The following is a 27,028-nucleotide window of genomic DNA, read 5'->3' on the forward strand; positions in this document are numbered from 1 at the left end:
AATTTATTTATTTATTTATTTTTGGAATGGGGTGTGGGGGCGGGAGCGGTGAAGTGCGCACCAAGGACTTTGCCAAAAGGATGATGCCGTAATGGTGGCGCAGGCACATAAGGAAACCGATCCACTGGAGGGGAAAGAGAGGCAGAGAGAGAAAACAAGAGTGAGAGACTAAATTTAACATGTAAGGCCAAGCTCCTGAACGGCTTAGTCAACAAGACTCACCATGAGATCAAAGGCATAAGGTGTGCCATCACAGGTTTTGCATGTTTGAATCCAGGTCAGGCTGTGCCACTTTTTCTGGGAACCCAGTGCTGGAGGCCACAACTGGTTCCATCTCATCATGGGAAGTGTGTTTTTAAGCCTAGGTTCCGTGGGTTATTACTGCACATCAGGCACGCACAGGTTACCACTATCATCATCCAGACACCATTCTCCTCTGGATTGGCATAGCTCCCCTGTAGTACCTGGGGAGGAGGGTCAATTCAACAGTCAGAATGAAGCAGCTGATTGAATACCTCAAAGTGAGGGAGGAGCTAGGTGACAACCTGCAGAAACATGATCTCTAATCCAATATGTGGAAATAACGTCTCTCCTCTCAGCCTCACATCCACAGGCAAACCACTTCCTAGAAAGAGCTTACTTGAAAAGCCCTGCAGGCATCTCAGTGAAGTGAACTGAGCCTTTTGTGTTTTGGATTACCCAGAGTTCCTGGGAATTAGGAAGCACGTGGGACATACTCAAGAGCAAAGGTTTCAAAACAGAAACTGGACAAAAATTAACATCTGGTTACTGATTGTTGTAGGTGTGGTGACTGAGAAGACCACTGCATGCAGCAAATTACATAGTTTTACTTAATGCTGTGTTACCCCACCACCACCCCAGCCCTCACAACATGCACACAAAATGTCTCCCAATGACTCTTCCAATCATAACAGAACATTCTGCTTTTTGAGCATGCCCAAATCGTTTTTGAACGGGGTCTCAAAGATGCTCCTTGGAGCCAGACATCAACTGGAAACCAGGAGTGATGAAAATCATATGCTGATCTCAGTGAGTGAAGGAATTTTTAAAAAAGGAAAAACATGAAACTCTTGCTAATGCTGTTCCTTTTCAGTGTTGGTCCTATCAAGGTTAACTTGACCCTAATCCCACAAGACCCAGTGATCTGGTGAATCAGTGTTTGCTCGTCAAATCGTGCTCTTCTCTTTGTGTTCAAAACATGCAGTGCCCAAAATTGGCCACAGGAGGGCACTATGCACTCTCAATCAGGATGGCGATTTTTTCTTTTTTTTAAGAGCAACTTTCTGGGAAGCACCTGAAAGCACTCAGTAAAAATCCCAGCAATTAATAGAAATGTCGTTGCACAATGTTTATCGCTTCTGATATTTTACCTTTCATTTATGTAGAGAATGGTAGTGATTACCTGGCTTGGTTCTCTCTGACACCTCAAATACACACACACGCTGCATATGTACTGTATATGGGGACTAAGGAAGCAGTAACATATTATGACGGCTTTAAATTCTCACAGGTGGCCAGGGGGCACTAGATTGAGTTCCTGCACTAAAAATAGCAGGAGCAGAGGAAACGTTCTGCACGGGGAGGCGAGGGTAGCTTCTCAGCGCAACCCGATCCGCTTTGGCCCAGCGACGGGACAGACGGCTCCATACTATCGATCACTTCTTCCTTTTTCCAAGTTACCAGGCTCCGCATCAGCACTGGCCTCATCGTGGCGGTTCAGGCAGTTCTCATGTCGCAAGCTGAGGTGGATTCGTGGAGAGAGCGGGGGGTTTACCGGAAGACAAACGAGCTGGCATTTAATTACGCCCCTAAATAGCGCAAACTAGAAACAGCGGTCGTTGTCTTGCCTGCACTTAGATTCTTCCAAATGGCTTATTCTCCCGATAAATCCATCCACTAGGCCCTAATCTATATAGCGGATTTTATTGCCTGGTCACTGACCTTTCTATTGACACTGTCAATGCTTCTTCTGAACTGTTGCTTGGTTGGCCTTTATTGATTGTTGTTTTCACATGTTTACCTGTACCCGATGTGTAGGGTATCAACACTACATTCAGATGATAAGTAGCTACTTGACGTTATCTTTTCATCATGGCCGCTGAGTGGCACCCAGGTGAGTGTTACACGTTTGATTGGAGGTTGAAGTATAGTCCCGCCCCTTCACTGAAAAGTACGTTAACATCAGGAGGCAGTGTAAGCTGCCATATGAACACAATCCATCATCGTTATCAACCCAGCAGAGAATGTCCAAAAATATGAAATCCTATGATGAATATGTTTCATTTTTTTCTGGCATTTTCTACATTACTGAACGTTTCCTCTGGACCACTGCTAGGTTTACAACATTTATTTCAGTCTTCAGATGATGTCAGGTAAGGACTCTGCACACGAGGTCAGGTCAGGTGTCTGCACATACGGTCAGGTAAGGATTCTTCAGATAAAGTCAGGTGAGGTGTTTTGACAACATGATTGATCTGTCTCCACCTGGGGCTAAGGGTGAACCCTGTGAATGCTGGGATACCTTTAAACTGGGATACTATCCCTCCATGACCCCTTCAGCAAACGGCAAGTCCCTTTCCGTTGGAACCTGCCGGGGAGACATGGAAATATAGGAGAGGTGCACTGAGCAGAGAAGAAACGAGCTGACAGAGAGTAATTGGTTTTAGCTGGAATTCTCTGGAACATGAATTTCATTAACACTGAACACAGATTGAGTTATTTTCCAAAGAAAAACAGGATGAAGTGCACATTACAGCCAAACATGCTCCCAGCCCTGGTTGGCCATGGATGTTTATTAGGCAACGTATTCTTGTCGATCTCACGAATTAAAGTGCCCTCTCACTGGTGCCCCTAGTAGTGTGCGGGTGTCTTGCTTTCCCATGTTTTGTGCTTTTCTTTAATTTCAGGATTGGCAGCACCTGAAGGAAGCCTTTTATGAGGAGCCCCATGATGTCCAAGACAGGATTCAATCCATGGCAACCCTCTGGGTTCCATGCTGCCGATGTTCTATTTTTTGCCCTTTGTTAATATAACTATTTCTTTTTGTAAATAAATTCATCTCTTTTATAAGCACATGGTTTTTCTTGCTTTATGTGGTGACTCGTCAGGAACTGACTGTAACATATGTGAAGCAAAACCAGTGAAAATGGCACTGTTTTGACCATTTTAGTCAACCTCAGTGTGGGCTTGAACAGGTCCCTTGCGTTTATGAAAAGAGGCAAATACACGTTTTGAAAGACCCTTGTCTCTAGCGCAGAGGATTAAAGTATCTCTCCCTGACCACAGTCTGATGTAACAAATTCATAAAACAACTTTAAATAATTTAAAAACTTTCATTATTACAAGTCCATTGAAAGAGCAAAAATCAAGGTGGATTTGCTCAATGCACAAATTGAAGATAGGGACTGATCAACAATCAACGATCAACACAAAAAAAGGATTTCTATATTTGCACACAGTTTCAAAGGGATGGTTGAGAGAGTTAATGATGGTTGTAAGGCAAAACGGACTCTAAACTTTCATCTCAGAAGATACAGTGCACGTCGTCATTCCAGTTAATTTCCAAACCTGAATCAACTATATGAAACCACATGCATGCATCCACGCAACCAATGAGAATCCCTGAGACCAGAAACGTCCATGTTTTGATGCGAGTCTGAATCAGGGAACTAAATAAACATTTTGAACATCTGCCAAGGCAGCCAATCAAGAAAACAGCTTTAAATGTTTTATTTAAAACTTTTTAAATCTCGGGGCCGTAGCCTATAGAGCTGCCAGCTTTTAATGAAGCTGTAATTTTCTTTATCTTGATTCAGCAGAGCTACCAGCTATTAACGGCCCGGCGACTTCTCATTGACCCTCGGTTCTGAATAGGAAGAACAGAAGCCTCTTATTCCTGCGCGGCATAAATAAAAGAATCGATGACTGGAAGCTGGGACTGGACAGCGGTACATGAAACATACGTTTTTCAACGCGTGCTTTGCCTCGTGTTGCGTGCACGCGCTAACAAAAGAGGCCCTTTGCGCGAAAAAAAAAGAAAACAGTGACGCCACGGTAGTTTCGGATATTACTCACGCGCTGCTTCTGTGATACCGGCGTGTTCTGTTACCTGACTGGTTCGTACAAAAGTACCTGGGTGTGCTGGAAGCAGAGGCGCGAACTTTCGTTGCGGTGTTGTGAAATGTTCGGAATGCTAACCGCCTGGAGATAGTAATGATTGCAAAAGTAGCACGTTAAAGCACGTGCCACCATGCATTTGAGCGAATTAACCACTTCTAATGCATCTGTATCCTTCCAGTCTTTTCTGCGAGCCCTCTCTGATTGTTCATATTATGAAAGAGCTTTGATCATCCTTTCCTAATCCAACAGATAATATGTGCTTTCGAAAGATTATACTGTCTTTTTGTTGTGGCATGATAACCAAAAATCTCCAAATGAGTCAATAATGAAGCATTATTGTTTTCAATTTGGTCTTGCCCATGCAGGACAGTCTGTGTAAGAGGCATTTGTTTTTAGGGTCTAATGGTAGGCTAAGCCTGCAACTCCAGGTCCCTGGGGCTGCGGGCTTGTTATTGCAGTGGGCCCCTCAGTCTTACTGTATGGGGGGGCTGGTGAAAGAGACCAGGCTGCTACAGGAGCTCGTGCACGTGGCCAGGCCGACTGCACGTGAGGAAATATAAACAAAGCAGAGCATGGACATCTGCTCCCAGCGCTGCTGCTTACAGGAGCAACAAGAGCACTGTTATTCAACTATCCACACACAATCCACACTCTCTCTCTCTCTCTCTCCCCCCTTTCCCCCCTCTCTCTCTCTCACACACACATACACACACTCTCACGCACACTCACTCGCATTGTCATACACACATTCTCACATACACTCTCATACACACTCTCACACATTCACACACACACATATACATACACACACATAACATCTCACATGCACACACATACAGACACTTGCACATACACACACTGGCACACTCACACACACTCTTGCATACACACACTCACAAACGCTCTCACATATACACCCACTAATATACACACTCTCACAAACACACTCTGACATACATACACTCAGATACAGTCTCATATATACACACACACTCACTCACACACATATACACACATGCATACACATGCACACTCTCACATACACTCACACATGCACACACGCCACTTTACTACACACATCCTGCTGTGTAACCAAGAGTAGGGAGAGTGCAGTTAATCTTTGACCTCTCAGATATAAGCCTCTCAGAGGGACACGGCAGAAAGCCAATCAGAGGTAGAGAGGAAAGCCATTCAGGGGGGGCATAGGGAAAGGAAGTGTGTGTGGGTATGTGTGCATGTGTGTTGGGGGTGGGTGGAAAGGAGAACAAAGCAGGATCCACATGCATGGGCTCTTTCACAAACTTCCTCACCCACTTCTCAGTTACCGCCAACCATGCCACAGCGACAAGACTGAGTCACTCACATGAATGAGTACAGGAAACAGGTCAAACCGAAGCGCTCTTACACACTGTTCGGAAATTTCTTACCACAGTTAGGGGTTTCTGTGCATGTTCTGACACACTGTGAGGCTTCAGCTCAGACCTGCAGGGCTGCGGTTCCTGTGTAATGGTGAATGGAAGAGGCTCCGCCATGATTCAGTTGGGGGAAACACGACTTGCTGTGAGCAAAGTCTGTTTGTTGGTATGAAATTGGCTTTCTGTTTGCGGGGTTGAACTTTCTTTAGATTTAATCTCCCCCCCCCCCCCCACTAAACTTTTACCCGAAGGGGCTTTTCTCTGTTTGTGTTCATCTGGAGCTTGGCCACGGGAATGAGAGAGCCCCATGAGCAGATGCAGCCAGCCAACAGCATTACAGAACAGTGTAGAAGCCTGGAGAGTGCACTCACCTTGGGCATGCACTTATTGTACGTCGTTTTGGATAAAAGCGTCCGCCAAATAAATGCAATCTTAATGCAATGTAATGCGAGTCCTCGCTCTGCGGACCTAGCATCCCGCCACAGGCCCGGTGTGGACCCTGGCCTTCAAGTAGCTGCACGCTAAAGATAAAGTCTTGCTGCGCCTGATTGGTCAGGTGAAACGCATGCTGCTTTTTATTGGTCAGGCCCCTATACATACATTAACTCAGTTTACAGCACAATTATTGACATCATATGTGTTGACATTTTTCAAACAATAGTTTTGTATCTGTATATTTATTATGTTGGATAATATTTGATATTTATTGCTGAATATTGTTTGTAGTTACTGAGCAATTGTCGAACCAATACTGAATTTATATCCTCCCCAAATCAAAACAATAGTAAAATATTTAAGTCGGCTGTTATGACGCAGTGATATGGCTCATCTGCTGATCTGTCAGGTTTCAAACCGACAGGCCGTTTGTTCCACAAACAAACAACCGAGCGAACAGAAAAATCCAGGTGAGCAGGTCAGAAAACCAGTTGGCAGGCCGCGATCGTCACCGGCACCCTGTCCCTCAGGTTATCAGACGGCTCCCTGACATCATCGCCGGGGCTTTGCCGCGTGAATCACCCGCGGGAGGCTACCTGCACAGGCGGAGGAGCTCGGAGACGCCAGTCAGCGGGTGATCGGCAGCTTCGGAATGCGGCGTAACCCGCGGAGACGCAAAAAAAAAAGCGCGACGGGTTCCCTCGGCTGGAGACAGGTTCCACCTGTCCCGGGGTGCCCGCGAAGGGAATTCCAGGTCGAGGAGGGCTTGAGGTAGGGGCCCGGGGGGTGTCTGAGGGTTAGGGGAGGTTGAGGAATATCGGGCCTGGCTTAGCGCGTTTCCTAGAATACCCCGTTGATTAGACGGTACCCTTGACCCCCCCCCCCCCCCCCACCACCCCGTAATCCGGCGGTGGATCGCAGTTCGTCACCCCGCTCAAGCCTCAGGGTCAGTCTAGCGGGGCCCTGAAGAGAAAGGGAAATCCTGCTCTCTTCAGACAGGGCGGGGTCTGAGTTTCACATGCGCTAAACAGCTCACGCTGTCCGATACAGCTTATGTAAATGGCTAAGCGTTTCTCCAGCTCTCAAGGCTACATCCCATTAACGACGGTGCTGCTAAAGGCGGTTTCACACGACACCCCGCTATCCTCCCCCGTCCGTCAGCCCCTTGGCCTGACCTGTGACACACCGGCAGAGCTGTCCATAATTTTAGGCCTCTGCAGGAACTGGAATGTCACCGTGGAATACCTCTGCACAGCCCTGCACCTTGTGCTACAAACCACACTGTGCCAAGTATGCCCCCCCCCCCCCACCTGCACCCCTCCCCCACCACCTCCCCACAGCCCTCATGCTACACCCCACTCCGTGCCCTGTACAAATATTGCATACTGTACATAGGCAGTGAGACAATAGTAGACTTTGTGAGCGAGGTCATTCATTTGTGCCACCTGTCTTTTGCGAGATACATTCTTTTCAGTCATTATGGGCTATGCATAAATTAGTGGCGTTGCGGAAGCATTAAGAGTCACCGATATAATTAGAAGTGCACTGTCAACATTACATTCATCACACTCCCATAGTCAGTTTGGTTCCATTAGGGTGCAGTGATGTCATCCCCCCCCCCCCCACCTCCCTTCACCTGGTGTTGCTACCAAAACAGATGATATCTCCTGAGAAACAGCTAGTTCACATCTGTCTAGAGTGTAATGCTGGACAGAATCACACCCAGCCTAAATTGTTTTTGCAGTTGTAGCCAAGTATCTTACACAAACACAAACACACACACAAACACACACAAACACACACGAACGGTCATGTTTACCCATGCCACTGGCCACAAAGCAGCATTAACAGCTGCTGAGAGAAGGGGCGTAGCAGTTCGACAGCTTGTTTTGTTTGCTGCCCCGTCTGATTCACATCACAAAGTAGCCTGTGATGACACATAACAGCTGAGTGAGCGAAAGACATGTGAGCAGAGACTGAGTGACAAAGAGAGAGAGAGAGAGAGAGAGAGAGAGACTCTGATGCTCCTTTATTGGAACATCATTGTCAATTCAATACAGTAGAATAAAATAAAATAATAAAAATAATATTGATAATAAAAAGAACCAAAAAAGAACACCAATACACACAGTATGAAACACACTACTCCAAACACAAATACTTCAAATATATATGTATAGATTTTTTTTAAAAACCCCTTTTCCCAGATCATCAACACAAATTTTGACTGACCTCGCCCCTCAGAGAGAGAGAGAGAGAGAGAGAGAGAGAGAGAGAGAGAGAGAGAGAGAGAGAGAGAGAGAGAGAGAGAGAGAGAGAGAGAGAGAGAGAGAGAGAGAGAGAGAGAGAGAGAGAGAGAGAGAGAGAGAGAGAGAGAGAGAGAGAGAGAGAGCTTTTTGAGGGGCTGCAACAAAAGAATGACAGGCAGTGATGGAAAGGACATGCCCGCCCGGGGAGTGTGGGGGGGGGGGGGGGGGGGGGGGGGGGGGTTGGCCTGAGGTGTCGTGTTTTGCGGACTCATAGGCCGTATAACCAGAATAACTTCAAACGGGCTGCACAGGCAACTGGGCCACAGGTCACAGCTGTTCGGAAACAAGTAGAAACAGAGAACACTTGGTCCCCACCTCGCCCCTACTCGCTCTGTGGACTGTATTGTGATTTTGCTGGACCCCCCCCCCCCCCCCCTCGGCTGTGTTTACTCTATCCTCTTACACGTGTGCTGTTTCCAACTTCTGAACAGCGGGAGACTTTTGAGGCAAATGCATTGCCTGAGAATACCTTTTAATGCTAATTAGCCATCTCCCATGGGTGGAGGGGGGGGGAGCTTGTAGCCAGCAGTCATGGCTGCTTGTAAAACTGCAGCAGACAGATGGGCTGCATTTGCTTACTCTGCGGAAAATAATCATCTTTGCAGTAAAGAAGTATTGAAATATGCCTTCTGGGGCAGAACATAAATGAAATTGTGACATTACACACTTCAAAAGAAGGCCAAATTAAAAAATAAAAATGTATATACAGTACAGGAAATAGTCAAGTGCATGCTACTGCATGTAGTTAAAAAAAGTACATCTCCAGTAAAGCTCCTGGAATATATTGTGAAAGAACTTCCCAGGAGCCTGAAACAACTGTGCCTGTGCGGGTGTTTCCCAACGAGGGGCCACTGTCAAATAACCTGATGGAAATTCTATATTGCTAGATAGACAGCAGGCTCGAACTTGCCTAACCAGATCTGTTTTTCCTCCATTGGCCTAACCCCCCACCGCTGCACCCCCCCCCCCCTCCCCCCCCATACTGTGAATAAGCGGAGGAGCCCCTGAAAGTCTGGAGTTACTCTACCTCTCAGGAATTTCAGACCACTACACTGCTATGATAGTGGCACCCACTCAAGGAAGAGGCACATGACAAGCTTGAAAAGTTGACGGAAAGGTAAACGTATCAATCTGTTCTGAGGAACGGTCATGCCTTGTGGGTAATAACAAGGGCATTAATCAAGCACTCTCAATAGTAAGTGTGAGGAATACATTAGTCATGTACTACACTATGAATCTTAAATACAGGGTGTCCTGGATCTGACAACATAATTAGTGAATTAATGAATGATTAGTGGGTGTAGAAATATAAAATACAAGAATATCAACCTTTGCTCAAGACTCCAATATGTGCAAGTACCTTGAATATAGTGTTACCTCTGTCTTATAGGAAAATACAATAATTGGTTAACATATATTGATGGGGAATATATAACACAAATCAAGAGGTGTAGTGGAGTACATCAAACCCACAAAAAAACCAACTGCAGTGCTTTTACGTCTTTCTCATGTATTCACCCTAAATACACAGTGGCTTAAGGTTAAACAAAATCACTGAACATAATTCAAGGTCACCGCCAGTTCCAGGAAAGCTGTGATGGGAAATGGCTGTTTGAGCATCGTGTTTAGGGGACGTATTGAACTATTTTCTGGTGCAATTCACTTAGCAACAACTAAACATTCTGGATCTTTCTCTGACATGACATGAGTGTGTGCGTACTGTACATGTGTCCTACTTCAGCTGTATAACTAAAAATAGACTGTCCTGTCTGGAGGTTTGGGACAGGCAGGCAGGTAAGGCGATACGTAATCAGTTTTTAAACTTTGTGTTTGAGGTAATCAAGTAATGAAATCCATATGAAATATTTTCATAATAATGTAAGCAGAGCACAAGAATGTTTGAACAATCTTGACTACCGCTCAGAGAGTATTGTGTGCTGTAGCAAATCTTGTTTTGGCACAGCAAACAGTGTCTGTCTTTACTACATGCTTGGCAAGCTCTCTCATGCACTGTGTGGAAAAAATCCTTGGAAAGTTAGTTGAATTATTTGGGGGTGTTTCCTCTCCTCGTGACATCATCTCCATGTAACACTATCCGAACTTTAATCGTCATAGATCTGTTGCGTTCTTGGCTTTATAAGGCTTTAAACCAATTCCGTTTGTTTCAACTTTTACACACGCTTTGATATTATAGTAGACCAAGAGAACATGGAAGGAATTTGGATCCATAGACCTCTAACGTATAAAAGACTGCTCTAAGTAGTAAGGGATTAAACTCCAAATGAATCAATGATACTGTTGTATTTCTGTCAATTCTTTCCGAAGATGAAAGCAGGAAGACGCGTTTCGCTGTATAAAGTAAATAGTGTTGCTCTGTAACCTCACAGGCGTGTCCAACCAGCAGTATTTGTCATGATTAGTAACATTTTGCCGCGTAAGCACGCTCTTTCTCAATCGCCGAAGTTTTTGTGTTAATGTGCCGTCTGATGTCCCAAGGCCGTCACAGACGATGGTGGTGATGATAATGACGACTGTTTTCCTCCAACACCATTCCTCGCCCCGCCCAGTGTACAGTAATAACGTAGCGCAGACGGGCCGTGGCTCTGCTTTTGGCCAACCGGGCTGCCCCGTTTCCGCCGTGACGCCCGCCGCCACTCCCCTTACTAAAGAAGGAAACAAACACGGAGCTGGAGCTAGAGAAGAGACGGAGACTCAATTTGTGACAGCAGCCGCAGACGGACAAGAGAAGGGGATCGAGGGACAGCCTTGGAAAAGCTGTAGCCTACTGTATTTTCAGCAAGCGAATATCCGTCAGAAAACTAGCTAGATCCGCCTATTGAAAAATTCAGATCAGACTGAACAGGTAAGACTTATAAAGCAGACGGTAACCTTGTTTTACTTGATTTAACATTATCGAAGCACGAAGAAGAAAGGAATACCGAAAATGGAAATAACCAGGCAACACTGGGTGCGTGGGATATTGGTAACAAAAGATGCGTTTCCTTCCCCAAAGTAAGAATCAACATGAGTAGATTGGTTAGCTAATGCCTGTTGTTCAGGACAAAGAGCAGACAAACAGGCTTTTTATCAGAAGTCTCAACTTGCCACCATCACCAGCAATCAATCGTGACCATGCAGAGGTGTGGAGAAAAACGCATTGGGATGAAAAAGTAGACAGTAAGAACTTACGTTAGCTTCACTGTTTCAGTCGAGTTACTGACATAGGTTACGTTATTGTTACACAGAAACTGGATCAGTAGCCTACCATTTGCTCAGGAATTTTGGTTAACTGCACACGACAGTGTATATATATATATATATATATATGTAAAGAAACAGTGAGACAGATGCTTTGCTTTTGTCACAGCTCATTTGCTGGTGTTAGATGACCATCTGCGCTAGCTAAGCAAGCTGCCTTGAAGGCGAGTTAAATTAATTTTAATAAATCCACCTCTGATGTAAATATGGTATCATGTAACTATGTACGCGAAAAAAAAAAACGTCTGAAAAATGATTGTTTCAATGTTGCTATCTAATTGAAGCCAGACGAGTGCGGACAGTAGCTCGTGCTGTCAAAACAGGAAGAGGTCGGGAAACAAAGAAAAAGGAAAAGGACAAAGCACAAAGAGTCTGTATCGAAACCTGGTAATGTGTGCCCATATTATATGAATTTTTGCGTCGAATAGATGCACAGCATAACAAAGGATAGTAGGATGAGATCGTGGGAGTATTTCAGAGAGCACACCATTTCATATTTTCGTTTAATTGAAGCTGTTGTTTCCTAGTTAGCTTTGCCTTGTCGTTAGCATGACTCAGTGTTTTTGAAGGGGGACGCTTGCGGCCTCCACATTTTAAAGCCAGTAAGGTTACTATTTCCCATGATTTCGATTAGGCTTGTTGCCTTAGTAATGTAAATAAACGAGCCAGTTATTCGGCCACTGTATATTGTGTTGTGCCTTTTACCTCGCTTGTTATTTTAGCCGAAACTTTTTGCTGCGGTCGACACCGAATGATTTCGTTGCATTGGCTCACTCGGAGTACACGGGAATCCGCTAGCCTAGCCGAGCTAAATTAGCGAACATAACATGTTGAGACAAGGATAGCAATTCCTGGGAATCCAGAAGTACATTGGGGTGTGAATCGGTGGTCTTGTCTTTCTGGTTGGGTTTATTAGCTAGATTAATTCTATTTACTATGATTCAGAGTAACTGCTACCCAAATCACTCTCCATAAAAACAATAATATACTTAGTCTAGCTAGTAGCTAGCTAGTTATTGGGTGGCTAGCTGGCAAACAGGTGCGTATCATTCAGCCTGTTGGCTCAATTCATTATAGGTGAATAGATTTGAGATTTTTTCCTCATTTTGATTATAATTTATTTTTGAAGGTAGGCAATGATATTTCAATCAGGTTTTTGAAGTCTCATCTGTGTGTAGCTAACATCAACTAGCAAGGACACGTCCAGGCTAGCTCGCTTAGCTAACGTGACTAAGATATGTCGAGCTGTTTGTCAAGATGTTGAGTGTTATGGTCGTTATTTAATAGCTTGACCAACCTTTTATTCGCATACATTTCGAAGAAACAGCACTGTGTGTATATACTCTTTTAAAGCTTTGTACCAGCTAGCGCTCGTAACGTTAGCATCGTCAGATATCTAGCCTGTGATCATATTCCATAGTTCTTTGTTCTCCGGTTTCATTGCCCTTTCAGCATGGGAACGTGAATTGGTTAACACTAACTGCCTTTGTGCTTGATATTTCAAACTAACCACTATACCAAACCAGTCTGTGTATTTATGATTTCTCTGCTATGTGTTAGTGACCGAATGTTAGCTACTGTCTAAAGCTGGAGAGACCATCGATTGCATCATGTTGCCTATACGACTATCGAGCACGAAACATTGACACCTTGTCGATTTGCTTGCTTGACAAGTGAGGGGGTATTAAATTACGTCGATTCTGAAATGCGCGCGATTAATTTTGAACAACTATCTTGGTACATTAGCCATTTTGCTATGCGTGGCGGGGGTGGGCTAACCATCTGTATGTGAGAGCTATAACAGGCTCAGGGCGATATAAATAGCTCCTGATTGCAGATCCGCTGTGTTGTTGATGGGGTTTTTCTTCGTATACGAGCTTCCCAGATCAGCGTGTCACATTGCGCCCTTGTGACAGGCGGAAACTAATGCCCCCCCCGCACCCCAGCACCGCCACCTCATGTGACGGTGAGCCGGGTAGAAATATTGCAGTCAGCAGGCATACACGTGATGGTACGAGACTGCCAACTTGGCTTTTCAGGGACGAAAAAAATACTTTGCGTACCTTATTTGTGCTCGTCGGCGGACTTGTTTTGGACTCGGTGTGCCAGTGCTGTTGTGTATTTATTTTCTGCATTATGGGAACATCGTGAACGTTTGTGAACGGAACTTCATGTACAGGTGGTTGCACAACCAGACTCGGTTTTCGTGTACATATTTTATGATGTATGATGCAAGACCAAGTGTATATTGAGTTTTGTTATTAAGTTGCAGCTAATACTATTCCATGACGTGACTTGAAATAAACGTAGGTACTCAAATAGTGTTCATCTGCAAGTTGCTATTTTTCATTGCCGGGTGGATTTATTCTGATCATCTGTTTTCTAACACTACGCTATAGGGACTATTTTCTATGTCTAACTGAAACTGAAATGGACCATTGAAGTGTAACAAAAAGGCCTTTGCCTTCAAGACTTCCAAGGTCAGCAGGAGAGACGGGACACACTGGAAGTTCCTCCGCTACAATGTAATGGACTATACTAGCTACAGTATAACGCCAGTCGCCCTACAATAATAGAATTACTGATTGTCAAGGACACACAGAACTTGTGAAATTTCAAGAAATTGTTCACGATTGTCATAGTTGTAGACCAAATGCGCTGACGACTCGTGTTGAGCTGGGAGTTAACCAGAACCAGCTTGATTGCGACCGAGTCGGAGTGTTCCGACGTCAGTAAAACCTAAACCGAAACATTTAGCCTGCTACTGAGGACATTGCGCATGCGCGGGAGCAAGCACGTTTCTAGCCTCCCTTTTATGGAAACGCTTCTTTCGCGTCCTGAGCCACACTCAATCTCCCACGTGCTGCGTGCTTCCCCGAAGTGAAACTGCGAACCGCACATGTACGCCTTGTCGTTTGGTTCTGCTAATTCTCATAGGTACAGTATTTTACTTGTCTTGGGGTTTATATTTTTCTTTTTTTCGCCGTTTTATGGGCGTTGGCAATTTATGGCTTGGTGGAACTTTTTCTTTCTGCTACCCTCGTTCCAGGACAAAGGAAATGTTATTTCAATCAAGCATGTGAAAGCGGCTGTTGCCTATATGAATAATCTAAACACTGTGGCTAATTGGCTTGCCGTTTGTTTGTATTGACTCGGCTATTACTCGAGATGAAGCTGAATCAAATGTATATCAAAATGTAAAGTGTATATTAAAACTGCCTAGAACGGCAGGCTGAAGGGTAAACAATGGCATTTTGATACTTGCGGAAATGGAATATACTTGACTCTCATCAAGATTGGTGGTCTGATTTTGATCACCTCAGTCTTTCTGTTGTGTAGCAGGGGTCAAACAGAGTGTGCGGTTCATTAATCAGTCCAAAGAAGGCTGGGTAATTAACAAACCCCGGCGAAACTGGATTGAGCTTTTCTGAAGGGAAAGCAGGCAGGCAGGCAGACGGGCGCCTTATTTTCATAGCCGTTGCTGAGAATAGTGAGGGCTTGGATTGGTGTATAATTACTCAGGGGGGCTATGTTACAGAAATGTACTTTTCTTAAGCAACTGGCTGTCTTTGCTTGCTGTTAATTCCTCCCCCCCCCCATAATAAAAAAGCATATTGTTTAGGTAATCGTTGAGGCCGCCCGGCTCGGGTTAGATTTAGACATAGCGGGGGACCCTCTTGCCGAGATAATGGAAGACTTGCCTGGGTGCAGCAGTATTTCAGTTTAGCCTTAATGGCAGGCTTTTTGCTGTGACGTTTCTGAGACGGTGTTTTAAAGGGGTTTTTTTTTTCTTTTTCGGTAACTTTCTGTCTGGATTTGAACCACACTGCAGTGCCACACCAGCGTTCTCAAAATGAAACGGAACACTCTGTGCGAAATGAGACGTCTCGAGCAAGAGGCAGACAGAGTGTTCTGAGTTTGTGCGACGTGGTCGGTGCAGGCCCCCGGCTGCAGACTGTTCGCAAGTTCGCAGACCTCCGCCCTGTCTGCGATTGGTCCGTACAGATATCACATGGTTGGTTGCGTCACGGTTGACCGGCCAGGGACAGAGTTTGACTTTATTTTCCTGTTCATCTCTTCACTGTACTGTTTCGTTGCAGGTGGTCTCTGGATGGGACACGGGAGATTTCGGGAAATGGTGTCCTTTCCGATAGGCTAACAAATGAGGGGGAATAAGGCAGAATTTAATTCTTCTGTCATGGCAAACCTGTTGGATACGACTCCACTTCCTGAAATCTCCTATATCCCATCTAGAAACGACCATGGTGGCATCGTCATCGTGACTGGAACGCTTTTGAGATGGGTACTTTTGAACAAAGAGTTGCAGGGAGTCTGCATCATCTCTACAATCAATCACGCAGAGATTTTCAGGACGACGAAAAGCGCTAAAATTTCTGACAAAATTTCCATGGAGTTGGGTGTCACTGATCCTGAGTTGTGCGGAGCAACTTGGAAAAATCTGCGTGACAAGTTCATGCACCCCAGAGCGACGTGGTGTGACCTAAAACGAAGAACATTGAGTTCATATTGAGAATATGAAAAGTTTGTACGCCGTTTGGAGAACACTGCCTACTTAACTTACTGACTAATAACTGACAGATTTGCCTCTTCTTGCAAATTGTCTCTATTGTGCGCAGTTCTGTTTTCAGCTGTTTTTCAATAAAGTTAGCAAGACAATGCGAGGAATTGAACTGTTGGGGGCTGACGTGGTAGCCAGTGGCAACACTTCAGTGTCCGTATATTGTTTTTCCTTTAAATTGGCGGTAATGGAAGGTGATACTCTTGGCGTGGCATTTTTTGTTTGGCTTTTCGATGAGCCATCATACCTTTAATTCTGGTGGAAGGCAGTCATCTTTCTCACACACACACACATTTTCTGTGTGAACGTGCACACGCTTCATGGCATGTGGTCTTAGGAAGGTGCGGTATTCTGCACATCCATCTGTATGCAGTTCAACAGGCCCATCCTGATATTTTTCACAAAAACAACAAGGAAAATCACTTGTGATAGCAGGATTGCAAGACACATAGATTGCAGTCAGAAGTGTGGTGTGTTCTGACTGCTAATGTATTGGAATGACTATTGTATTCCATTATTTCTTGATCATTGATGAGAGCAGAAGCCTGTGGAACATGGCCATCGATCTTTAATGAGTGGCCTTTTCATGTCTCCAAAGGAGAGACTGGCTTTTTAATATTTAATATTAAAATGTGTGGAATTAGGAGTGATCGAATATCTGAAATTTCCTAGGCTCCAGACCTGAGGCCACGTCTCCTTTAAAGTGCTATGTGGAGTTGGGATCTAATTTGCCTGGTCAGCTACAGTGCAAGTTGGACCTGGGTCCTGACCTCAACCTGTTAATGTTCATCTTGTCAGTTTTCTAACGAAACAAAGGCAAGACATGGTTGATTTAGCTCTTCACAGTGAACTAGGACATTCCTCTGATCTTTTTTTCAGTGATTATGATGTCACAGAGACACAAAACCAAGTTTGAAATTTGAAAGTGTGTCATAATGGGAAGGAGGGATTTGGCAGGAAGGCCCCTCCCCCCATTGCAGGCCCCTGAAGATGGTGTAGATTGTGTGACCGCCAGTGGAGGTCGGCAATATGGCTGCCCCGTTGCCGTGGAAATGTACGCCCTCCCACCACCGATTAGATGTTGGGTGTACATGTGAAAAGGAGGCAGCTGGTGTTAACCAGTCAGAGAAGGGCATCTGTGAGCTCACACCTCCTCTGGCTCCAATAACCGCACCCCCAGATGCTAGCAGCACACTGAGAACATTTTAATTAATTTCATTTTATTCTGGTCTCCCCCCTCCCCCAGGAAGTGTCCCGTGTGTAGCCATGGCCCAAGAGACGAACCAGAGCCCGGTGCCCATGCTGTGTGCCACTGGCTGCGGTTTCTACGGCAACCCCAGGACGAATGGCATGTGCTCGGTCTGCTACAAGGAGCACCTGACGAGACAGCAGAACAGCGGGAGAGCTAGCCCCATGAGTCCTGTTGGTAAGCAGCAAGAAACCACGCTCATGTGCACACACACACACACACACACATTCCTCTCACAGACAAGCGCATTCCACACTTTACAAATTTACACACACACATAACAAACGGTTGCATTCGTGAACAACAAACACACCCTCACCGCACAAACACACAACATTAACATGCACAGAACGGTCATGTTTACCAGTGCCTGGCAACAAAGCAGCACGAACAGCTGCTGCACAGATAACACAGAGACATGTACACAAACGCAATGCATACAAACAAACACGTACATACACACGTGTTCATGCACACTAACAAGGATGTAGTGTTGTGTTGTGGAGCAGATGGATCATGTTCCAGAATCTTCTTGCGCTGTTTTGGGTTTGCGACTCAGTGGCACAACACAGTTAGATGTGTGTGCGCCTCGAACAAAAGAGGGAGGTAGAGAGAGAGGGAGAGGTACAGAGAGAAAAAGAGAGAGGGAGAGGTACAGGGAGGGGGAGAGAGAGTTACCGAGAGAAAAAGAGAGGGAGAGGTACTGGGAGAGAGAGAGAGAGGTACAGAGAGAAAAAGAGAGGGAGAGGTACTGGGAGGGAGAGAGAGAGAGGTACAGAGAGAAAAAGAGGGGGAGAGGTACAGGGAGGGCGAGAGAGAGGGCAGGCTTTGTCACCAGTTCAGCAGTCTCTCTGTCACACCCTCTGTAATTACTTTGCCTTTCTGCCCAACAAGGGAGCCTCTTTCAGGGTGGATTTTGGGCTTTGGGGGGGGGGGGGGGCGGAGGGGGCGGCGTCAAGTCAAGGAACCAGCGTTTATTCCGTTTCTCTGCGTCCCCTGGAGCCAGCCTGCCGTGCCCGGGGCCAGAGCGAGCCTGGGCTCCCGTTTGAGACTCGCGAGCGTTCGGTTTCTCCGTGGAGAACAACAATCCTCCGCTCAGAACTCGCGGTGAAGTGTTGAGGAAGACGGCGCAGCTGACAGCAGTGAAAACAGAAGCGCAAAAGCAAAAACGCAGCAGCCGTCAAGTGCATGAGCCGGGTGTCTCTGGAGTACAACGGGAGCCAATCAGGAAGGAGGGAGTGTAGACCCGTCTTGGAACCGCACTTGAAAGATTTATGTATTTATTTATTTTTATTTTTTACCTTGTCATAATGACAGGTAAACCAACAGGCGTCTTTGTGTGAGCTTCTGTGAAGGTATTCTCTGTTTCAGCGTTCGCAGTTGGGCTTGTGTTGTTTGGCCCAGCAACCGTGACTGCAGACGTCCCCTTCCGCATTCTTTACCCGCGATGCATGCGCAAAACCAGACAAAAAATACCCAGGCTTGGGTGTCCAAGTCTCTTTGACGTTTCCTCTTTCAGCTGCCGGAACTGAAACCTCTGCCTCTAAGAACTGTCTGCCTGATGTCATTTTTGTGATTTAATAAATAGATAAAGAAAGAAAGAGTGCTCTCATCCAATCACTGCACTCATCTCCCCTGAAGTGGTTATTTTTTGGCGGATATTAATATGCAGTCTTTGGAGGTGAACACTTCAATCGGTGCGATACTTGATTTAAAAAAATAAAAAAAAACATTTTTGTGGGCAAAGGGAGGAAATCATTTTCTCCCTTGGGGAAAGAGGGCTGAGTGGCAGTGTAGTTATTGGTTGAGGTACCGTTAGAGGTTGCAGGTTTGATTCCCACGTGGAGCTGTTGTACCCTTGAGCCACAGTACTTAATCTAAGTAATAATAGTTATGCTTTGTCCTCTGCATGGGTGCCGAGCTCTGATTGGTCCCCTGAATGTTTGCCGAGCTCTGATTGGTCCTCCGCATGGGGTGCCGAGTTCTGATTGGTCCTCCGCGTTTGTGCCGAGCTCTGATTGGTCCTGTTCTGTTGCAGGTGCGGGCGCAGGCAGCGTCTCCAGCAGTCCTTCCTCAGAAGCCTCCAGCATGCAGAGACTAGAGGCCAGCCGAAACGAAGCCGAGGCCTCCCCGTCCAGCTCGGCCGACGCAGCCAGGTAAGCGGCCCCCGTCCCGTCCTGTCCCGTCCCGTCAGGGAACCGAGCTTCTGGGTGTGGCACTGCCGTCGCACCCTTGAGCGAGGCTCGTAACCTGATTCGCTTCAGTAGATGTTCGCTGTAGAAATTCACTCTCAGTTTGTGTGGCCCAGGCTTTGCTTGAAGTAGGTTAGTGCACTGAGCTGAGTCTCAAGGGAGCAGGTTGTTCATCAGAAGCATGCCGGCATGCGGTAAAACCTGGAACGGCTCAAACATCAAGTTGGGAGCTCCGTTTCAGCCTCTGTGCTGGAATTCCGTGCGCCTTCAAAGCCATCGGTGGCGTTTGTGAATCCGTTCTGTCCTGGACTGACTCCACATTTGGCAGAGAAAAGAAAGGGAGAATAAGACTCGTTTTTCCTACCGTGCTGTGAATTGGGCATTTTCTTTCCCTCTGCATAATTCACTGTGGACGTGCATAATTTACTGTGGGAGTCTGGCTTCGTCACGTGCTAGACGCCCAGACCCGAAAGGATTCTGCGGAGAGACTTCAGTGCCATGGAGCTCTAAATGGTGTTTCTCACTCTCATCCCCCTTCTCCCTTTCTTCCGCTCTGTTGCGCTTCTTTCTTTCTTTTCTCTCCTCTCTCCCCCCTCCCTCTCCCTTTCTCTCTCTCTCTGCAGAAGTTTGGCAGCAGCCTCTCTCCCAGTCACGCAGCAGATGACGGAAATGAGCATTTCCCGGGAGGACAAAGTCGCATCGCCTAAATCGGAGCCGACCGAGCCAGGTATCCCAGCCACGCCCTGCTTCAGAGTCCCGTCTGGGTTGTATAAGCTGTACTCCTGCTACATGAACCAGTTCACTGTTAAAACCTCTACTTGCGCTATATGTACCAGTTCAGTGTTATACCCTGTACTTCTACTACATGTAACAGTTAGGTGTTATGACCTGTAATCTGGCTGTGTGTACCAGTTCAGTGTTATAACCTCAGTTCAGTCTTGTACATGTAGTAGGAGTACAGGGTATGAGTTCAGTGTTAAAACCTCTACTTATGCTATATGTACCAGTTCAGTGTTATACCCTGTACTTCTGCTACATGTTACAGTTCAGTATTATGACCTGTAACCTGGCTGTGTGTACCTGTTCAGTGTTATGACCTGTATATGTGCTATACGTACCAGTTCAGTGTTTCAGAGTCCCGTCAGGGGTGTATAAAGGTTTTTTTTGGCTTTTCTTTTGGGTGGTTTCTTTGCCCCTGAGTTAGCTGGAGAGCTGGCCCAAGCAGGAAAGCAAATGGCTTCCTGGGGCGGGGTGAGAGAGTCCCCCGTGGAGAGTGTTCTGGAACAGTGGTAATCTTTGTGCTTATGAAGAGCTGTTCACGTACTCGGCAGTAAGGCCGTTCCGTTGTGTATCCCTGTGCTGAGAGGGTTCCCATGGAAACGCTCTCACGCTGAGTACAGGTGGCATTTTGTCAGCGGTGATGGGAGACTGCTCGGGGGGTCATGTGATCAGTGGTGATCTGGCACATTCCGGGCTGGCTGTGTGTGTGTGTGTGTGTGTGTGTGTGTGTGTATATGTGTGTGTTGTTTCAGCAATGCTCCTAGGGTCATTGGAGCGTGACCATGGCGATGGGTCATTGGTGTGTGACCATGGCGATTGGTCAGCGCTGGTCATTGGTGAATGGGTAATGATTAGCTCGAGCCTTCAATCCTGTTGCTCTTCTTAATGGCTTAATTAGTTTGGGCTGGTGTAGGTTTCAGGGTAAAGTGGTACCACTCTCTGCCCTGCCTTAATTACCCACCCCGCCCCTGGCCCTGACCCAAATTCAGGCTCACTCTCCTGAATGGCCGGCATGTAACGGGCGCGGTCTAGGCAAGCCAAGCGGCGGAACAGCGCCACCCGCTGGGCTTGGAGGTCTGTTCTGTGCGGACCTCCCGACTCTCAGGAGTCACAGTACAGGCGATATTGGGGGTGGTTTGTTTACCAGGCCAATTTAAAGTTGGTTCAGCGGTGTAAAAGGACACCCATGTGCGCCCCCCCCCTCTCCCCCCCTGCACAGCTGGGTGTCACATTTCCTCCTGTGTGTGTTTCCCCCCACAGTTCCCAGAAGACCGTTAGCATGCTAATTCTGGGAACCACCGCTAGTTGCGACAAAATAAGACTGACCCGTGCCAGTTTCTGGAGAGGCCGTGGGGTTAATGTTCCTGGCCTGTGTGTGGGGGGTGGTGGGTGCAGGGGCGGGGGGTGGGTGAGTGGCTCTCTGAAACTGAGACCTTAAATGGGGAAGACATTTCTTCTTCATTCATTTTGTGCTTTAGGGTTGGATCACAACAGGGTTTTTGGTTTTTTTTTTTTTTTTTTTTTTTTTTGCAGAAGTAAGTGTCTTCTGTGTTGGCTTCCTGAGGTTGTGTAAATGAGTTTTTCCTCATTCCACTGTTCCAGTTTTAGTATTTTCCTTCTGCTTTTCAATGAACCTGCCTGTTAGTCACTCAAAAGCCTTTGTCTGCAGTTCATTACCCATTGACAAGACAAATGTTGGGCAGATAATTATCAGAATTTCATGTTGGAGCATTCAGAAAAGTATGAATGCTAGTATTTTCTTAAAACATGAATAAAAATAGTTCCCAAAAAATGAAAAAGTGTATTTTCAGCAATGTGAAGTTCATCTGGATGACTCCTGGTCATTGTGGGGTTTCTGTGGGCCTAAAGCTTGATCTGGCAACCATTTTCTTCTGCTCTGTGGTGGTGAATCGAGGCTGTGGCAGTTGTCTTAAGGGTCCACTTTATTTTACATTGTACTCATCGCAGAGTTCAGAGGGAAAGCGTCCTCTTTCAGCTGTACGACGTTTTAAAAAAGCAACAAAGGTTATCCTGTGAATCTCAAAGGCTTATTTTTCCTTTTTTTTTTTTCCATTTTGTCTCCGCCTCCCCAGTTGTCACTCAGCCCACAGCCTCCGCCTCCCGCCCCAGTGACCCCGGCAGCGAGGACCCCAAGCCCCCCGAGGCCCCCAAAGCCAAGAAGAACAGGTGCTTCATGTGCCGGAAGAAGGTCGGCCTCACAGGTGAGCCGCGGGCGTCCGGGCGTGGCTCAAGCGCTTGGAGGCCATTTCCTATTGGACGAAAAAATTTCATATTTGTCCCATCCAATAGAAAATGGCTTCCAAGAGTTTATCTGCTCATGTGGGAGGTGGGTGGGCTTTTTCACTTGTTGTGTGGGTGCATAAAGGCTGCCTTGTTTGTGAGGGGAAAGAGTTCTGGAGATTAACAGATGCATTTCTGAGCTCAGCAGAACTAGTTATAAAAATTCTCTGATGCACTCTCTTTCAGACGTGATTCTTAAATGGCTTCTATTGGCTTGTTAGGCTGTCAGTCACACGTTGGTTTTTGCTTTCTTGCGCCACTCACCTGATAATCGGCGCTGGGTGGCTTTGATTCACAGAAATCTGCGTATCCATGGAAACCGTGCTGTTTGCGCCTCAGCGTTGATTGGCTTTGTGCTTCTGCTTTTTTTTTTTTCTTCCCCCCTCTCGACCCCGCCCCCCCCCGCCCGCCCCAGGGTTTGACTGTCGCTGCGGCAACCTCTTCTGCGGACTCCACCGGTACTCCGACAAGCACAACTGCCCGTACGACTACAAAGCCGAGGCCGCCGCTAAGATCAGGAAAGAGAACCCCGTCGTTGTCGCCGACAAGATCCAGAGAATATAAAGGACTCTCTCACGCGCGGGAGCTTTCACCTGAACACTGGCACGTGGCGTCAATGGACTCCTTTTGTTTCGTTTTTTTTAAATACAATCTTGAAAGAAAAAAAAAGAAAACCTATCCAGAGCTGTTGCATGAATGATCACGTTTTTTCTTTATTGTTTTTCTCCCCTTTCTCTTCGTGGTGTGTGTTTTATTTAAACAAAAAAAAAGAAAAAAGAAAAAAAAAAGGGCAAAAAATAGACAAATAATAGTGCTAGCGTACAGACCCGGGCATCTTTTCAGGAAAATCTCGATTACCTCTCCCCCCCAAGAAATTCCTCCTTCACTTTGAAACTTTGAATTGGTTATATATCTGTGCCAAAAAAAGAGAAAGGAAATAAATCTGGGCACGCTTTTGTTTAGTGGCAAGCAGCAAAGGACCGTTTCAGTCTGAAAGTCGTTTATTTTCTACCTACACTGAAGTTTAAGCATCCAGATAAAGGCTGGAATTCTGAGATGACACGGTGGCCTCCTGACCAATTCTGAAGCAGAGGCCTGAGCTGGTTCCCGATTGGTCAAAACATTGAAAGCAGTGGGGGAGGAGTTGTCTTATCAGAGCTGTGATTGGGTGTTACGTTTCAAAATATCATAGAAATTGTCATTTGTGCAGGATGCTATTGACGTTCTTACAAGTGCTGAGTTCATGGTAATGTCCAGTTTTTTTGTGTGTTTGCCTGCTCGTTTCCCTGGTTACCCCCCCCGTGGACAGTTGCTGTCAGTTTTCCCCAGTGATGCCTGTCTGTAAGGTAGCTGCAGTGAGCTGTGAACAGGGCAGGGGCGGGGGCAGGGAGGAACTGGTAGAGGTAATATGCCTCCACTTTTTTCTGTCAGGCAACTGGCTACCGGTCTGTAGAATCTCAGTATCTGAATTTAGTGTAACAATTTAGATTTTTTTAAATGTTAATGTTGTGGGGACAGGGATGGGTGCGGTACCGGCCATGTTGCGTAATGTGGGGTGTTTTTTTTTTGTGAGTAACGTGGCGGAATTCCTGTGCTGCGTCGTTGCTCGGTTACACCTCCGTTCCCACAGGTGGCTGATGGGAAACCGAGTCCGAAGTGTTGCATCGACTTTAAAAATAGTTTTTACAATTTAAAATACGACGCACATAGGCTGAAATTTATCAGAGAGCTTTTCTAGGAGCAGCATGGCCACCTCAGACAAATTAAATAGCATGTGGACACACTAGGCAACCTTGGACATGATGCCATTTATTCAAGTGTTTATTGAAAAAAAATATGGTGGAAAATCCTAAATGGCAGACGAGAGTTTTAAAGTAGCAGAATTTACATAGCGAAATGCAGCTCTGTGTGCTTAAGAGTTTTGATGACTACTTCACACTGGTTACTATAGAATCTTTCTGTATTTTTTTCTATCTAATATGGCGGTCATGGCTTTTTACCTGCGGGTACATTAACTGGCTTTGACAGGTCGGCCCATAGGCCCCCACAGCCCTGTTGGATCTAACAAACAACTTCTAGTTCTTTGTGTAGGTGCTGGTGAAATTAATACAGAAATGAATGGAAAGCAGGCTTATTAACCAGAGGGCCCTGTGCACCAGTGAAGCCTGGTCTTCTGGATGAGGTCCGTTAGATGAATCGAGTGTATTCTCCTTTCTCCTTTTGTGTTATCGGTTGCTGGATTGAGCCTGTGAGGAGAGAACCATTTTTTCCCTGAGTTTTGTCCTGAAGCGCATTAGTGCGGAATGTGAAGCCTTGAACCTCGGGCCTGGTCGTCTCCGTTCCTCAACCGTGGACGCGCTCGAAAAGCGTTCGGTGACCGCTACGGTCGCCTGGTTTCCGGAACGCGCGCGCTCCCTCCCCGTCGGGGGTCGGCCACTGATGGGACTGCAGGCCAATCGGGCGATGGGCCTTCGGCAGGATGAGGATGGCTCTTTTGCTTCTTCCTACCCAGCATCCTCTTCTGCAGTCTTGTTTTTTTTTTTTTTTTTTTTTTTTTTTTTGAGAAAAGGAAGGAGAAAATGAGCTTAATTTGTGCCATACATGTGATTTTATTTTTCTTTTTTTTCCGTTTATTCCAGAATATTTCTTGCCGGTTAAGGATGTCTGTGGATTGTGTGTTTTTGTTTTTTTTTGTCTTTTAATATGATAACTTTAGGGGGGGGAAGGTTTGTTCCTTGTTGTCATTTGTTGTTTTGTCATTGGTCCCTCCTTGTCGTTGTGTGATCTGCGATTGGCTGAATGAAGCCAGCTGTGAACCTGTCGCAGGTTGTCTGGGTCTGAGGCCTGAAACACCCATTTTTGCCTGCCCTTCTCTCTCATTTTTTCCTTAGTTTTTTTTTTTTTCTTGACTGTAGGAGTGTAGTTTTAATGAGTGTATTGCATGGGTTGAGCATCTACAACAATGTAAAATATCTGAAGTGTAGAAATTTGGCAATATACTTCACTAATGCTTGGTCAATATTTTCCCCTCAATTATGTTTTTTTTTTTTTTGTTTTCACACTTTTTTTTCCCCTTTGGGTAATGTCTGGAGGTTGTGCTGATATTTACGTATTATGTGATCTGTGTATGTGTACGGAATGGGAGTGCAAGGTCCGCTACTCATATGGACACAAACCTGTGTACATGCAGGGGGGGGGTTCCCTCAAACCCCTTTTCCCTCCCCTCCAATGCCAACCAATCAGCTGGCTGCTGTCCATCTGCCAATCTGCTTTCTACTGTGTGGACCAGCTTTTGCCTGGTGGAATGTGGGATGCAAACAACTTGTTGTCTGGCAGCTTGTGAATCTGGAACTCTGTTGGAACGTTGACTCTTTATGACATCATATCTACCATGGAAACAGACGAACGGATGAGTCAGCATCTTACCAGCCCTTCCATTGCGAGCACTCTGGTGGAGCACTCTGAACATCAAGCCTGCCCTGTTGGACTAATGGACTTATTGCACACTTCGCTACTGGTTCTTGTGATGCCCCCACCCCCGAACCATCCCATATGAACAATATCCTTCCCTTATTTGCTACTGGGTTGACCGTGTAGCTGTTTGAATTCTTCCATTCTCACTAACCTACACAGTTGTTTTTTGTTGCTTGTTTACAAGACCTAAGCAACACGTAGAACAGTTTTTTTTCTTTGGGGTTTTCAGAATTTTCTGTGAATTCCTTGCCGTTATGTGAATAGAATCTCCGTTCTTTAGCTTGGACAGATAACAGGTGTTGGGGGGCCCTTGCTCTCACGTGTGTGTGTGTGTGTGTGTGTGTGTGTGTGTGTGTGTGCGTGCGTGCGTGCATTTCTACCTATAGAGTCTAATCTAGCGGTGTGAAGAAAGTCTTGTATATAGAATTTTCTTTGTCCTGGCTTGCTTGGCACTGTTTTTTTTCTCTCTTCTTCTGTAGGGGTGTGAGTTCCTGCTTTATGAGAATTGTATGTATCCATTCAAGTTTTAATTTTAACTTTTAGTTATGCAAATTTGTACAAACTGTGTTCATATTTATGTATTACATATAATCTTGTTATCATGCATTAATGCAGAATTGTATCATGTAAATAAAAAAAATTATGTACAGAGAGACATTATATAGCTTTATCACATGGCTTTCTTCCTTTTTTAACACTTTACATGGACGTAATCTCACATTATTTGTACACTAAACTGTCCGTGCACTGAGGACACTGGGAATTGTTCTGCATAGTATAGGGTAAAACGTGACATAAAATGTACAGATACATTTATGATGTTTAGTCAGAAGCTGAGGGAGAGGGGATTTGATAGAACCGGCGCACAAGGCCACATTAAAATAAAATTTGATTGC

The 27,028-nt window shown here is 45.8% G+C and overlaps 1 protein-coding gene and 2 long non-coding RNA genes across 8 annotated transcripts; 2 read left to right on the plus strand and 1 right to left on the minus strand.

The window, feature by feature from the left end:
- Positions 1-5: 5 nt before the first annotated feature.
- LOC118207145 lies at positions 6-2,051 on the minus strand. The gene is made up of 3 exons (XR_004761315.1): positions 1,963-2,051; positions 223-464; positions 6-124 (listed from the first exon to the last, which is right to left on the minus strand). It is a non-coding gene; the product is annotated as an uncharacterized LOC118207145 (long non-coding RNA).
- LOC118207146 lies at positions 948-3,093 on the plus strand. Its single transcript, XR_004761316.1, has 2 exons — positions 948-1,050; positions 2,928-3,093. It is a non-coding gene; the product is annotated as an uncharacterized LOC118207146 (long non-coding RNA).
- Positions 3,094-10,965: 7,872 nt separating this feature from the next.
- zfand5a (zinc finger, AN1-type domain 5a) lies at positions 10,966-26,802 on the plus strand. 6 transcript variants are annotated; one of them, XM_035379017.1, is made up of 6 exons: positions 10,966-11,311; positions 17,383-17,562; positions 19,424-19,541; positions 20,201-20,304; positions 22,451-22,579; positions 23,074-23,222. In XM_035379017.1, exons 1-6 carry the CDS (start codon positions 11,293-11,295, stop codon positions 23,220-23,222), a joined length of 699 nt encoding a protein of 232 aa, XP_035234908.1. In that variant the 5' UTR covers positions 10,966-11,292. The 6 variants fall into 6 exon arrangements, with proteins under 6 accessions (XP_035234908.1, XP_035234911.1, XP_035234909.1 ...); XM_035379020.1 differs by having other exon boundaries at positions 10,966-11,267; XM_035379018.1 differs by having other exon boundaries at positions 10,969-11,162.
- Positions 26,803-27,028: the final 226 nt, after the last annotated feature.

The sequence above is a fragment of the Anguilla anguilla genome, chromosome 10, assembly GCF_013347855.1.
Source record: "Anguilla anguilla isolate fAngAng1 chromosome 10, fAngAng1.pri, whole genome shotgun sequence".
Lineage (NCBI taxonomy): Eukaryota > Metazoa > Chordata > Actinopteri > Anguilliformes > Anguillidae > Anguilla > Anguilla anguilla.

Coding starts and splice junctions, on each gene's coding strand:
- zfand5a (XM_035379016.1), top strand. CDS start 11,344: ATGCCTGTTGTTCAGGACAAAGAGCAGACAAACAGGCTTTTTATCAGA. Junction 11,477..17,382: donor TTGGGATGAAAAAGTAGACA/GTAAGAACTTAC, acceptor CCCCTCCCCCAG/GAAGTGTCCCGTGTGTAGCC. Junction 22,580..23,073: donor GAAGAAGGTCGGCCTCACAG/GTGAGCCGCGGG, acceptor CGCCCGCCCCAG/GGTTTGACTGTCGCTGCGGC.